General features: G+C 40.3%; 1 protein-coding gene across 20 annotated transcripts in view; it reads left to right on the top strand.

Moving 5' to 3' along the window:
- SUGCT (succinyl-CoA:glutarate-CoA transferase) overlaps window positions 1-12637 on the top strand; it is an 808589-nt gene that overhangs the window by 365576 nt on the left and 430376 nt on the right. For all 20 annotated transcript variants that reach the window (XM_082692660.1, XM_082692659.1, XM_082692656.1 and 17 more), the window contains one exon: window positions 6373-6470. In XM_082692660.1, coding sequence (XP_082548786.1) covers window positions 6373-6470 — 98 coding nt within the window. The remainder of the gene's footprint in view (window positions 1-6372; window positions 6471-12637) is intronic.

Below are 12637 nucleotides of genomic sequence, written 5' to 3'. Positions count from 1 at the left end.
TTCAGGAGCCTTCAGGTTGGTAACGAAAAGTCTAACACTGATATCATTGTAATCCCAGGAGGAGCCCCTCATTGTAATCCCAGGATGAAGAGTACATGCTGAGGAAATATTTGAAGACATAGTTGCTGAAAACTTCCCAAACTTGGTGGAAGATAAAAACCTACAGATTTCACAATTTCAGCAAACCCCAAATAAGATAAACCCAAGTAAATCCATGCGTAAACATACCCAAGTCTTCCCACTGAAAATGAAGGACCAAGGAAAAGGTTTTGAAAGCACCTGGAGGAAAGTAATAGGTTACCTGTGGAGAAACACAGCCTCAGCTGACTGCAGACTTTTTGTCAGAAACTGGGAGCCCAGAGCCACCTGGCACCAAACGGTCCACCCAGAACTCTACGTCTAGTAGAAACGTTCATAGGAAATGAAGTTTCATTAAAGACATTCTTCCTCTCCTTCCTTTCCTCCCTCTTTCCCGTCCTTCCTCAACAAGCCCACACTTCATTATTTCTTTAGGGGGAAATAGTACCTCGTTGGACTACATCACATGTATTTGCTGCTCAGTATGTCAGGCACTTTCGCTGACATTGCTTCATTCGCCGAGGCAATGCTTCCTCAGGCTGGTAAGGGCTGGTTGTGATCACAGCACTGGAAGCAGTCTCTCTAGAAACACTGTGAAAGGCAGCATGGCTAAGGACAGAACCATAATTACCTTGACCCACTGTTTCATACCAACTTGCTCAGAAAAAAGAGGTCCGATGAGTCAAATTCAGAGAACAGCATCCGAGGGCATCCTGGTTACCACTGAGTACAATGACTGAGCAGCTTTTTTTTTTTTTTTTTTTTTTTCTTTTTTTTTTTTTTTTAAATTTATTTTTTATTTTCAGCATAACAGTATTCATTATTTTTCACCACACCCAGTGCTCCATGCAATTCGTGCCCTTTATAATACCCACCACCTAGTACCCCAACCTCCCACCCCCCACCCCTTCAAAACCCTCAGATTGTTTTTCAGAGTCCATAGTCTCTCATGGTTCACCTCCCCTTCCAATTTCCCCCAACTCCCTTCTCCTCTCTAACTCCCCATGTCCTCCATGCTATTTGTTATGCTCCACAAATAAGTGAAACCATATGATAATTGACTCTCTCTGCTTGACTTATTTCACTCAGCATAATAATCTCTTCCAGTCCCGTCCATGTTGCTACAGAAGTTGGGTATTTGTCCTTTCTTTTTTTTTTTTTTTTTTTTTTTTTTTTATAAACATATATTTTTATCCCCAGGGGTACAGGTCTGTGAATCACCAGGTTTACACACTTCACAGCACTCACCAAAGCACATACCCTCCCCAATGTCCATAATCCCACCCCCTTCTCCCAAACCCCCTCCCCCCAGCAACCCTCAGTTTGTTTTGTGAGATTAAGAGTCACTTATGGTTTGTCTCCCTCCCAATCCCATCTTGTTTCATTTATTCTTCTCCTACCCACTTAAGCCTCCATGTTGCATCACCACTTCCTCATATCAGGGAGATCATATGATAGTTGTCTTTCTCTGCTTGACTTATTTCGCTAAGCATGATACGCTCTAGTTCCATCCATGTTGTCGCAAATGGCAAGATTTCATTTCTTTTGATGGCTGCATAGTATTCCATTGTGTATATATACCACATCTTCTTGATCCATTCATCTGTTGATGGACATCTAGGTTCTTTCCATAGTTTGGCTATTGTGGACATTGCTGCTATAAACATTCGGGTGCATGTGCCCCTTTGGATCACTACATTTGTATCTTTAGGGTAAATACCCAATAGTGCAATTGCTGGGTCATAGGGCAGTTCTATTTTCAACATTCTGAGGAACCTCCATGCTGTTTTCCAGAGTGGCTGCACCAGCTTGCATTCCCACCAACAGTGTAGGAGGGTTCCCCTTTCTCCACATCCTCGCCAGCATCTCTCATTTCCTGACTTGTTGATTTTAGCCATTCTGACTGGTGTGAGGTGATATCTCATTGTGGTTTTGATTTGTATTTCCCTGATGCCGAGTGATATGGAGCACTTTTTCATGTGTCTGTTGGCCATCTGGATGTCTTCTTTGCAGAAATGTCTGTTCATGTCCTCTGCCCATTTCTTGATTGGATTATTTGTTCTTTGGGTGTTGAGTTTGCTAAGTTCTTTATAGATTCTGGACACTAGTCCTTTATCTGATATGTCGTTTGCAAATATCTTCTCCCATTCTGTCAGTTGTCTTTTGATTTTGTTAACTGTTTCCTTTGCTGTGCAAAAGCTTTTGATCTTGATGAAATCCCAATAGTTCATTTTTTCCCTTGCTTCCCTTGCCTTTTGCGTTGTTCCTAGGAAGATGTTGCTGCGGCAGAGGTCGAAGAGGTTGCTGCCTGTGTTCTCCTCAAGGATTTTGATGGATTTCTTTCGCACATTGAGGTCCTTCATCCATTTTGAGTCTATTTTTGTGTGTGGTGTAAGGAAATGGTCCAATTTCATTTTTCTGCATGTGGCTGTCCAATTTTCCCAGCACCATTTATTGAAGAGGCTGTCTTTTTTCCATTGGACATTCTTTCCTGCTTTGTCGAAGATGAGTTGACCATAGATTTGAGGGTCTATTTCTGGGCTCTCTATTCTGTTCCATTGATCTATGTGTCTGTTTTTGTGCCAGTACCATGCTGTCTTGATGATGACAGCTTTGTAATAGAGCTTGAAGTCCGGAATTGTGATGCCACCAACATTGGCTTTCTTTTTCAATATCCCTTTGGCTATTCGAGGTCTTTTCTGGTTCCATATAAATTTTAGCATTATTTGTTCCATTTCTTTGAAAAAGATGGATGGTACTTTGATAGGAATTGCATTAAATGTGTAGATTGCTTTAGGTAGCATAGACATTTTCACAATATTTATTCTTCCAATCCAGGAGCATGGAACATTTTTCCATTTCTTTGTGTCTTCCTCAATTTCTTTCATGAGTACTTTATAGTTTTCTGAGTATAGATTCTGTGTCTCTTTGGTTAGGTTTATTCCTAGGTATCTTATGGTTTTAGATGCAATTGTAAATGGGATTGACTCCTTAATATCTCTTTCTTCTGTCTTGCTGTTGGTGTAGAGAAATGCAACTGATTTCTGTGCATTAATTTTATATCCTGACACTTTACTGAATTCCTGTATAAGTTCTAGCAGTTTTGGAGTGGAGTCTTTTGGGTTTTCCACATATAGTATCATATCATCTGCGAAGAGTGATAATTTGACTTCTTCTTTGCCAATTTGGATTCCTTTAATTTCCTTTTGTTGTCTGATTGCTGAGGCTAGGACCTCTAGTACTATGTTGAATAGCAGTGGTGATAATGGACATCCCTGCCGTGTTCCTGACCTTAGTGGAAAAGCTTTCAGTTTTTCTCCATTGAGAATGATATTTGCGGTGGGTTTTTCATAGATGGCTTTGATGATATTGAGGTATGTGCCCTCTATCCCTACACTTTGAAGAGTTTTGATCAGGAAGGGATGCTGTACTTTGTCAAATGCTTTTTCAGCATCTATTGAAAGTATCATATGGTTCTTGTTCTTTCTTTTATTGATGTGTTGTATCACATTGACTGATTTGCGGATGTTGAACCAACCTTGCAGCCCTGGAATAAATCCCACTTGGTCGTGGTGAATAATCTTTTTAATGTACTGTTGAATCCTATTGGCTAGTATTTTGTTGAGTATTTTTGCATCTGTGTTCATCAAGGATATCGGTCTATAGCTCTCTTTTTTGGTGGGATCCTTGTCTGGTTTTGGGATCAAGGTGATGCTGGCCTCATAAAATGAGTTTGGAAGTTTTCCTTCCATTTCTATTTTTTGGAACAGTTTCAGGAGAATAGGAATTAGTTCTTCTTTAAATGTTTGGTAGAATTCCCCCGGGAAGCCATCTGGCCCTGGGCTTTTGTTTGTTTGGAGATTTTTAATGACTGTTTCAATCTCCTTACTGCTTATGGGTCTGTTCAGGCTTTCTATTTCTTCCTGGTTCAGTTGTGGTAGTTTATATGTTTCTAGGAATGCATCCATTTCTTCCAGATTGTCAAATTTATTGCCGTAGAGTTGCTCATAGTATGTTCTGATAATTGTTTGTATTTCTTTGGTGTTAGTTGTGATCTCTCCTCTTTCATTCATGATTTTATTTATTTGGGTCCTTTCTCTTTTCTTTTTGATAAGTCGGGCCAGGGGTTTATCAATTTTATTAATTCTTTCAAAGAACCAGCTCCTACTTTCGTTGATTTTTCCTATTGTTTTTTTGGTTTCTATTTCATTGATTTCTGCTCTGATCTTTATGATTTCTCTTCTCCTGCTGGGCTTAGGGTTTCTTTCTTGTTCTTTCTCCAGCTCCTTTAGGTGTAGGGTTAGGTTGTGTACCTGAGACCTTTCTTGTTTCTTGAGAAAGGCTTGTACCGCTATATATTTTCCTCTCAGGACTGCCTTTATTGTGTCCCACAGATTTTGAACCGTTGTATTTTCATTATCATTTGTTTCCATGATTTTTTTCAATTCTTCTTTAATTTCCCGGTTGACCCATTCATTCTTTAGAAGGATACTGTTTAGTCTCCATGTATTTGGGTTCTTTCCAAACTTCCTTTTGTGGTTGAGTTCTAGCTTTAGAGCATTGTGGTCTGAAAATATGCAGGGAATGATCCCAATCTTTTGATACCGGTTGAGTCCTGATTTAGGACCAAGGATGTGATCTATTCTGGAGAATGTTCCATGTGCACTAGAGAAGAATGTGTATTCTGTTGCTTTGGGATGAAATGTTCTGAATATATCTGTGATGTCCATCTGGTCCAGTGTGTCGTTTAAGGCCTTTATTTCCTTGCTCATCTTTTGCTTGGATGACCTGTCCATTTCAGTGAGGGGAGTGTTAAAGTCCCCTACTATTATTGTATTGTTGTTGATGTGTTTCTTTGATTTTGTTATTAATTGGTTTATATAGTTGGCTGCTCCCACGTTGGGGGCATAGATATTTAAAATTGTTAAATCTTCTTGTTGGACAGACCCTTTGAGTATGATATAGTGTCCTTCCCCATGAGCAGCTTTTTATGCAGCTTACACTATTTCTGGGTGAGGCCAGATTTTCAGGTTTAACCTGTGATTTGGGGAAGGCACTTGCTTCTTCCGGAAATGACTTATTCACTCCTAGAGAGGGGAGGGCGGGTTTCCATACCCGTACAAGCCTGGTGGCTGCTTCTGAAATCATGAAATCAGCTGGGGTGACACAGAGGTTTTTAGGAAAGCCGCTCTATGTGGTGTTGCTTTTTAAAATCTGGGGGAGTAATGTTGTCTTTATTATTCCTCAAGGAAATGAGGAAGTGGAGCCCGCAAAAGAGAAAGGACAGAGTGGAGATGCTCTCTTTACTCCAGGGAAACTTCTTCACTTCTCTATCCTTTGTGAGATGATTAATGGATTGGTTGTATTTAAACTATGGGAAACAAATGAAACCATTAAATGTTTATATTTCAAGCAAATACATTACTCAAGGTAGCGAAGCTTTCTGTTGGCCCCGTGGCCTGCCCCGAGCCCATAAATGCTCCTTCTGACTTTCCAACACAACTGCCAAACACTGCTTCCACACATTCTTTATAAAACTTCTTTTCCATCCCAAATCCACTTGGTACTTTCATTATGGTCTCGTTAAAATTGCAGGATGTCCAAAGGGACTTGCAAGATAGATTTTCCCTTTATTGAGGAGGAGCAAAAGAGGAAGTATATAAAAGCATTTCTATTTGTTATTCCTTCAGGGAGACATAGTAAAGAAAAATAGTGACACTTCTATAGGAAGAATATCTTTTAATTTGACATTGTTTTAATGGCGAACATTTGGGGCAAATGTATGTGCTTTTCCTTTATTTTAGCACCTTGTACAACATCCTGGATAGGGCTTCTGGGACGAATAATATTATTTTATTTACGTGTGGAACAAATAAGTGGACGTACCTACAAGATTTATGTTGATTCTGGGCTTCACGTAAGTGCGGATATGTAGTTACGATATTGGCTCTCGGAACTAGGTCAGTTCTATCAGGTTTTGTCTCTCTGTACCTACTCTCTCTAGGCAAGACTTATTGTGAGGATCTGATAACTTTTGTTCTGTGCTCCCATCTGTAGGCATATACCTAAATGTAGCCCAAACTTCTCATAAATGACAAAGTTAGTCCCAGCATCTCCTGCCCTGCTTGCATGATCCTTCCATCTCTGTTCCTTTGTTGCTCTATTTGCCTTTGTCTGGAAGTGTAAAGGTCAGCAAGGAAGGATCCTGGGGAGCATGTTGGTAAGCCTGGAACACTCACAGGCAGGTACGTGAAAAATTGTGAATTATGCATTAAAATTATTTTTCCTTTTTAGATCTTGAATTTGCCCGAACTAATTGATGACTCCAAGTATAAAACTAACCACCTTCGTGTACAGAATAGAAAAGAGCTTATCAAAATACTGTCTGCACGGTAAGCTTGGATCTACTCTTGGTACATTTAAGAATAAATATGTCCTTAGCATTTGCCTGGTTTGTGTCTGTGTGCGTATTTATGTGTATGTTCTTTTTTGCCTTTTTTAGATTAATTTGTAATTTGTAATTCTCTTCCATTTCGCAGAACGGGTTAGTGGAAAGATATTTCAAAGCTATGTTTTCTGTTCTTTATTTGAAAGTACTTTACGTGTCTTAATGAGTACTGACTCGTAAGAATGATACCGATAAGAAAATCACAATGGCTTGAAATAGATCTCTTCTCTATAGCATGTGTGTTTGGGTTTAGTCTATTGTAAATACTAATAACAACAATACTAATAAAAATAATTTAACTTTTTTTTTTTTTTACCTTTAAATGCTCTACATAGACTATCCCATTTAACCCTTACAGTTATCCTGTGAGGTAAATTCTATTCCCATTTTACAGATGAAGAAATGGAGACAAAGGTTAAGTCGAAAGTTCTCTTGGGAAGTTTGTCATGATGATGTTTTGAAAATGCCAGATTGAGTTATGGGTCACAAGGGATTAATATTAATCAGATTTTTTTGATTTCCAGATTATTCCGTACATGACATGTTATGCTTTTGTTAAAACCTGCATCAAATCTTTCAACTTTCTCTCAGAAAAAGGTGCTAATTCTTTTAATATTATTTTATTTCATTTTATTTTTGTTTCAGTCTTTCAAAATTCATTGTGATTTTTAATATGTCCTTTTTTTTTTCATTTTATTTTACTTCTTTTCAGTGTTCCAGAATTCATTGTTTATGCACCACACCCAGTGCTCCATGTAATACGTGCCCTCCTTAATACCCACCACCAGGCTCACCCAACCCCCACCTCCCTCCCCTCCAAAACCCTCAGTTTGTTTCTCAGAGTTCACAGTTTCTCATGGCTTATCTCCCCTCTGATTTTCCCCAACTCATTTATCCTCTCTATCTCCCAAAGTCCTCCATGTTATTCCTTATGCTACACAAGTAAGTGAAACCATATGATAACTGACTTTCTCTGCTTGACTTATTTCATTCAGCATAATCTCCTCCATTCCCGTCCATGTTGATATAAAAGAGTTGGATATTCATTCTTTCTGATGGAGGCATAATACTCCATTGTATATATGGACCATATCTTCTTTATCCATTCATCCGTTGAAGGGCATCTTGGTTCTTTCCACAGTTTGGTGACTGTGGCCATTGCCACATTGTGAACATTGGGGTACAGATGGCCCTTTTTTTCACTACATCTGTATCTTTGGGGTGAATACCCAGTAGTGCCATTGCAGGGTCATAGGGAAGCTCTATTTTTAATTTCTTAAGGAATCTCCACACTGTTTTCCAAAGTGGCTGCACCAACTTGCATTCCCACCAACAGTATAAGAGGGTTCCCCTTGATCCACAACCTCTTCACCACATGTGCTTTACTGTCTTGTTAACTCTGGCCATTCTAACTGGTGTAAGGTGGTATCTCAATATGGTTTTGATTTGAATCTCCCTGATGGCTAATGATGATGAACATTTTTTCATGTGTCTGTTTGCCATTTGTATGTCTTCTTTGGAGAAGTGTCTGTTCATGTCTTCTTCCCATTTTTTGATGTGATTATTTGTTTTGTGCGTGTTGAGTTTGAGGAGTTCTTTATAGATCTTAGGTATCAGCCCTTTGTCTGTGGTGTCGTTTGCAAATATCTTCTCCCATTCCATGGGTTGCCTCTTTGTCTTGTTGACTGTTTCCTTTGCTGTGCAGAAGCTTTTGATCTTGATGATGTCCCAAAAGTTCATTTTCACTTTTGTTTCCTTTGCCTTTGGAGACATATCTTGAAAGAAGTTGCTGTGGCTGATATCAAAGAGGTTACTGCCTATGTTCTCCTCTGGGATTTTGATAGATTCCTGCCTCACATTGAGGTCTTAGATCCATTTCGAGTTTATCTTTGTGTATGGTGTAAGAGAATGGTCGAGTTTCATTCTTCTACGCATAGCTGTCCAACTTTCCCAGCACCATTTATTGAAGTTATTTTTTCCACTGTATATTTTTTCCTGCTTTGTTGAAGATTATTTGACCATAGAGTTGCGGGTCCATATCTGAACTCTCTACTCTGTTCCACTGGTCTATGTGTCTGTTTTTGTGCTAGTACCATGCTGTCTTGGTAATCACAGCTTTATAGTAAAGCTTGAAGTCAGGTCCCTTCAACTGATGCAGAAAAAGCATTTGACAAGATACAGCATCCATTTCTGATTAAAACAATTCAAAGTATAGCGATAGAGGGAACATTCCTCAACTTCATAAAATCTATCTATGAGAAACCCACAGTGAGTATCATCCTCAACGGGGAAAAGCTGACAGCCTTCCCTTTGAGATCAGGAACACGACAAGGATGCCCACTCTCACCACTCTTGTCCAACTTAGTATTAGAAGTCCTAGCAACAGCAATCAGACAACAAAAAGAAATAAAATGTATTCAAATTGGCAAAGAAGAAGTCAAACTCTCTCTCTTCACAGATGACATGATACTTTCTATGGAAAACCCAAGACTCCACTGCCAAACTACTAGAACTCATATAGCAATTCAGTAATGTGGCAGGATACAAAATCAATGTACAGAAATCAGTTGCTTTCTTACACACTAACAATGAAAATATAGAAAGGGAAATTAGAGAATTGATTCCATTTACTATAGCACCAAGAACCTTAAGATACCTGGGAATAAACCTAACCAAAGAGTAAAGGATCTGTATTCGAGGAACTACAGAACACTCATGAAAGAAATTGAAGAAGACAAAAAAGATAGAAGACCATGCCATGCTCATGGATCGAAATAATAAACATTGTTAAAATGTCTATACTGCCCAGAGCCATCTATACTTTCAGTGCCATTCCGATCAAAATTCCACAGGCATTTTTCAAAGGGCTGGAAGCAAACAATCCTAAAATTTGTATGAAGCCAGAAGAGACCCTGAATTGCTAAGGAAATGTTGAAAAAGAAAAAAAAAAGGTGCTAATTCTAATCTTTCCTACCTGCTTCACTTTTGTGTATGTCTAAACTTCTCCATATAGAGTAGGCATTGCTTTTTTTTTTTTTTTTTTTTGCAGATCTAAATGCCCACATGAGCTGTTCTTCAGTGTGGAACATTTTCCCCCTTCATCATGCCCATAAATGAAGTACTTTTGTTCCAATATCTGGTCTTGTCTTTTGAAAGAGCCCTTGTCTTTCTCCGTAGTGTGTTTCAAAGTTCTGAGACAATAAAATTCTGCTACTATAATTTTATTTCTGTCCGCTCGGGATTGGGGCATCTCTGGGTGAATCAACAACGTTCCTTACCTATTTACCCTTCCCTGGACTGCTTGCATCTCTTCCTTATGCCCCAGACTCTTTGATCAATGGGGGCTCTGTGTGGGGCTGATGCTTGGAGAACATGGCATGGGGCTCCCCTGTCTTGGTCGTTGGTGAAGTATCAGTCTGATTCCCCCACAGAGCCTAAGAGCCCTCGATCATTAACCTTTCCCCACATGAGAATTGGCCATTTATTTCTGCTTCTTGCCTCTTTGCCTCTCCAGCAGTTTTTAATCCATTTAATTCACTGATAGGACTTTTTCCTTTCACACCATGGTTACCCAGTTTCAATAATAGGCATTTGTGAGAGCCTTATCAAAAGCTCTTTGATAGTCTAAATAAATCACATCCATGCTGTGAGAAGAGTGGACCCAAGAAAAATCCGAAACCTTGGCAGATACAAGTGTCATCTTGTTCTTTAGATGCTGGCCCTTTTATAACTTCAGGAACCACAAAGTTAAGTTTTTAGTGTCCGAGGCCCTCAAATATTTATTCCTGGCTAGCTTCTGTCCTAGAATTCCGCTGTGGAGAGACTTCTAGTGGCATCTGTAACACATTAACTTCTATTTTCTCTCTTTGGGGTGAATAAAGTAATTTGTTGCCTTTTTCTTTCTCCTGTTCTAGACATAGGAGTGGAAATTTCATCATTTTGGAACCCTTCAGGTTCTTATGTCTTAATTAGGATGTAACAAGGAATAAGGAATCGAATCCCATGGTAGAGACGAGGGGTAGCCTGAAGAGAGGAAACTTAGAGGGGAAGTCCTACTGCCCTGGGTCCTGCTGTTCAAACGCAGACCACAGGGAGCCTGTGCGTGTTGTTGGTTTTTGGTGCTCTCCTGGGGTCTGCAGTTCTTCCCTCTCTGCCAGCTCAAGTCTCTTCTGCCTGGAGGATCCAACAGTGATGAGCAGGGGAGATTAGGATGCGATTTGTTCCCATCTACAACCCTGTCCTTCGTTTTCCTGAGCAAACGTCACTGGATTCATCAATACCTTTCAGTGCTCGGCATTTAGAAATCAGAAGCCTCTGTGAAAGTGCAAATGTGTATCGTTTCACGAGATGATTCCATGTTTTCTATGGAATATTCAAAATGTTTAGTGGCTCTTGATTATCGGATTAAATCTGGTCTTTTTAGTCTGACATCATGGTCTTCCACAGCCTGACATGATCTTTTCTTTCCACCTTTTTCTCAGCCTAAAGTCCCTGCTTGGGCCGCACTCCCATTCTGTGTCTTTTGTTCTCTATCTGGAATGCTTCCCAGACTTATTATTATCCTGAACACAGTCGTGCCTCTGGGTCTGTCCTATAGTTTCAGGAAACCATCCTCAGACGTCTCTATTTGGGGTCCCGGCCAGAAGACAACACTTTCAGAAAAGAAGTCCTCCTTGCCCGCTGACTCAGCACCAGCCTACCCTTTATCCAACCCACACAGGATCTGCTTTACCTTCTGCGGGTGGTCTGTTCCACGTGTGTGGAACACACTGTTCCTTTCACTGGACAGCTGTCTCAAGACCTGTGAATCACAGGCACACTGACGTCCAGCTGCAGAAAGGAGGCAGGCAGAAAGAAAGGGGAAGAACCAGCATTTATTAGATGCCTTGACTTACCAGAGGAGCATTGTTATTTCTGCTTTACTGATGAATATTCTGTAGTGTATGGAGGTTAGTTTCAAGGTTCCATATGTAGTGAATAGTTAGAATTCAAAAGGCTACTTTTTCCCCCCCATAGGTCCTATCGCCTCCCTAAAGTGCTACCTGAAATGTTACTCTGTCTTTATTTATTTCCTCAATAACTATTTACTGAGCACTGGGAATAGAAAAATAAATGAGACAAACTAAACTGGTGACAAATAATGCAGGGAAGGAAAATGAGAAGTGGCAAAAGTTGGTTGTGAGACTGGCTGTTCCATTTAAGCTGGTCAGGGAGGGCCTCTCTGATAAAGTGACATTTGAGCAGAGTCTGGAAGGAGGTGAGGGAAAGGGCCTGCAGATAACTGGGAGAAGCTTTTTAGGCAGCAGGTGTGTGGGTGGGAGTTTAAGGAGTAGCAAGGAGGACAATGAGCCTGGAGCTCAGTGATTCAAAGGAAGAGTGGGGGGAGGTGGGTCGAGAGAGAGAGAGACAGAGAGAAAGAGAGTTGGGTCCAGGGAAAGGGAGTGGATGGCAGAGGGGTTAAGGAGGGGATTGGTGGGGCAGGTAAGAAGGTCTAGGGAGAGAGAGGGGAGGTGACCAGGAAATCACCTTATAAAAGTTATGATAGACTTTATAATAAAGTAGCTTCTTAAACTTGTGAAATAAAGGAATTATTTTCATCATAAGGTGGGTTTGTTTCTCAGCAACCACTATTTTCTATTTAGCCTGAAGACCTTTTTTTTTTTTTTTAAGATTATTTATTTATTTGACAGAGAGAAATCACAAGTAGTCAGAGAGGCAGGCAAAGAGAGAGAGAGAGGGAAGCAGGCTCCCCGCTGAGCAGAGAGCCTGATGCGGGACTCGATCCCAGGACCCCGAGATTATGACCTGAGCCGAAGGCAGCGGCTTAACCCATTGAGCCACCCAGGCGCCCCCCCCCTTTTTTTTAAAAAAGATTTTATTTATTTGAGAGAGAGAGAGAGCACAGAGGGAAAGGGGCATGAAGGCTCCCTGCAGAGCAGAGAACCCAATGCGGGGCTTGATCCCAGGACCCTGAGATCATGACTTGAGCCAAAGGCAGATGCTTAACCGACTGAGCCACCCAAGTGCCCATGAAGACACATTTTTTCCAGTTTTATTGAGACACCCTTGACATACGACATTGTATAATTTAACATGTACAACATAATGATT

This window comes from Mustela nivalis, assembly GCF_964662115.1.
Source record: "Mustela nivalis genome assembly, chromosome: 12".
NCBI classification, from domain to species: Eukaryota; Metazoa; Chordata; class Mammalia; order Carnivora; family Mustelidae; genus Mustela; species Mustela nivalis.
The sequence above is the reverse complement of the archived record's forward strand: the minus strand, read 5'-3'. Positions and strand labels throughout refer to the sequence as shown.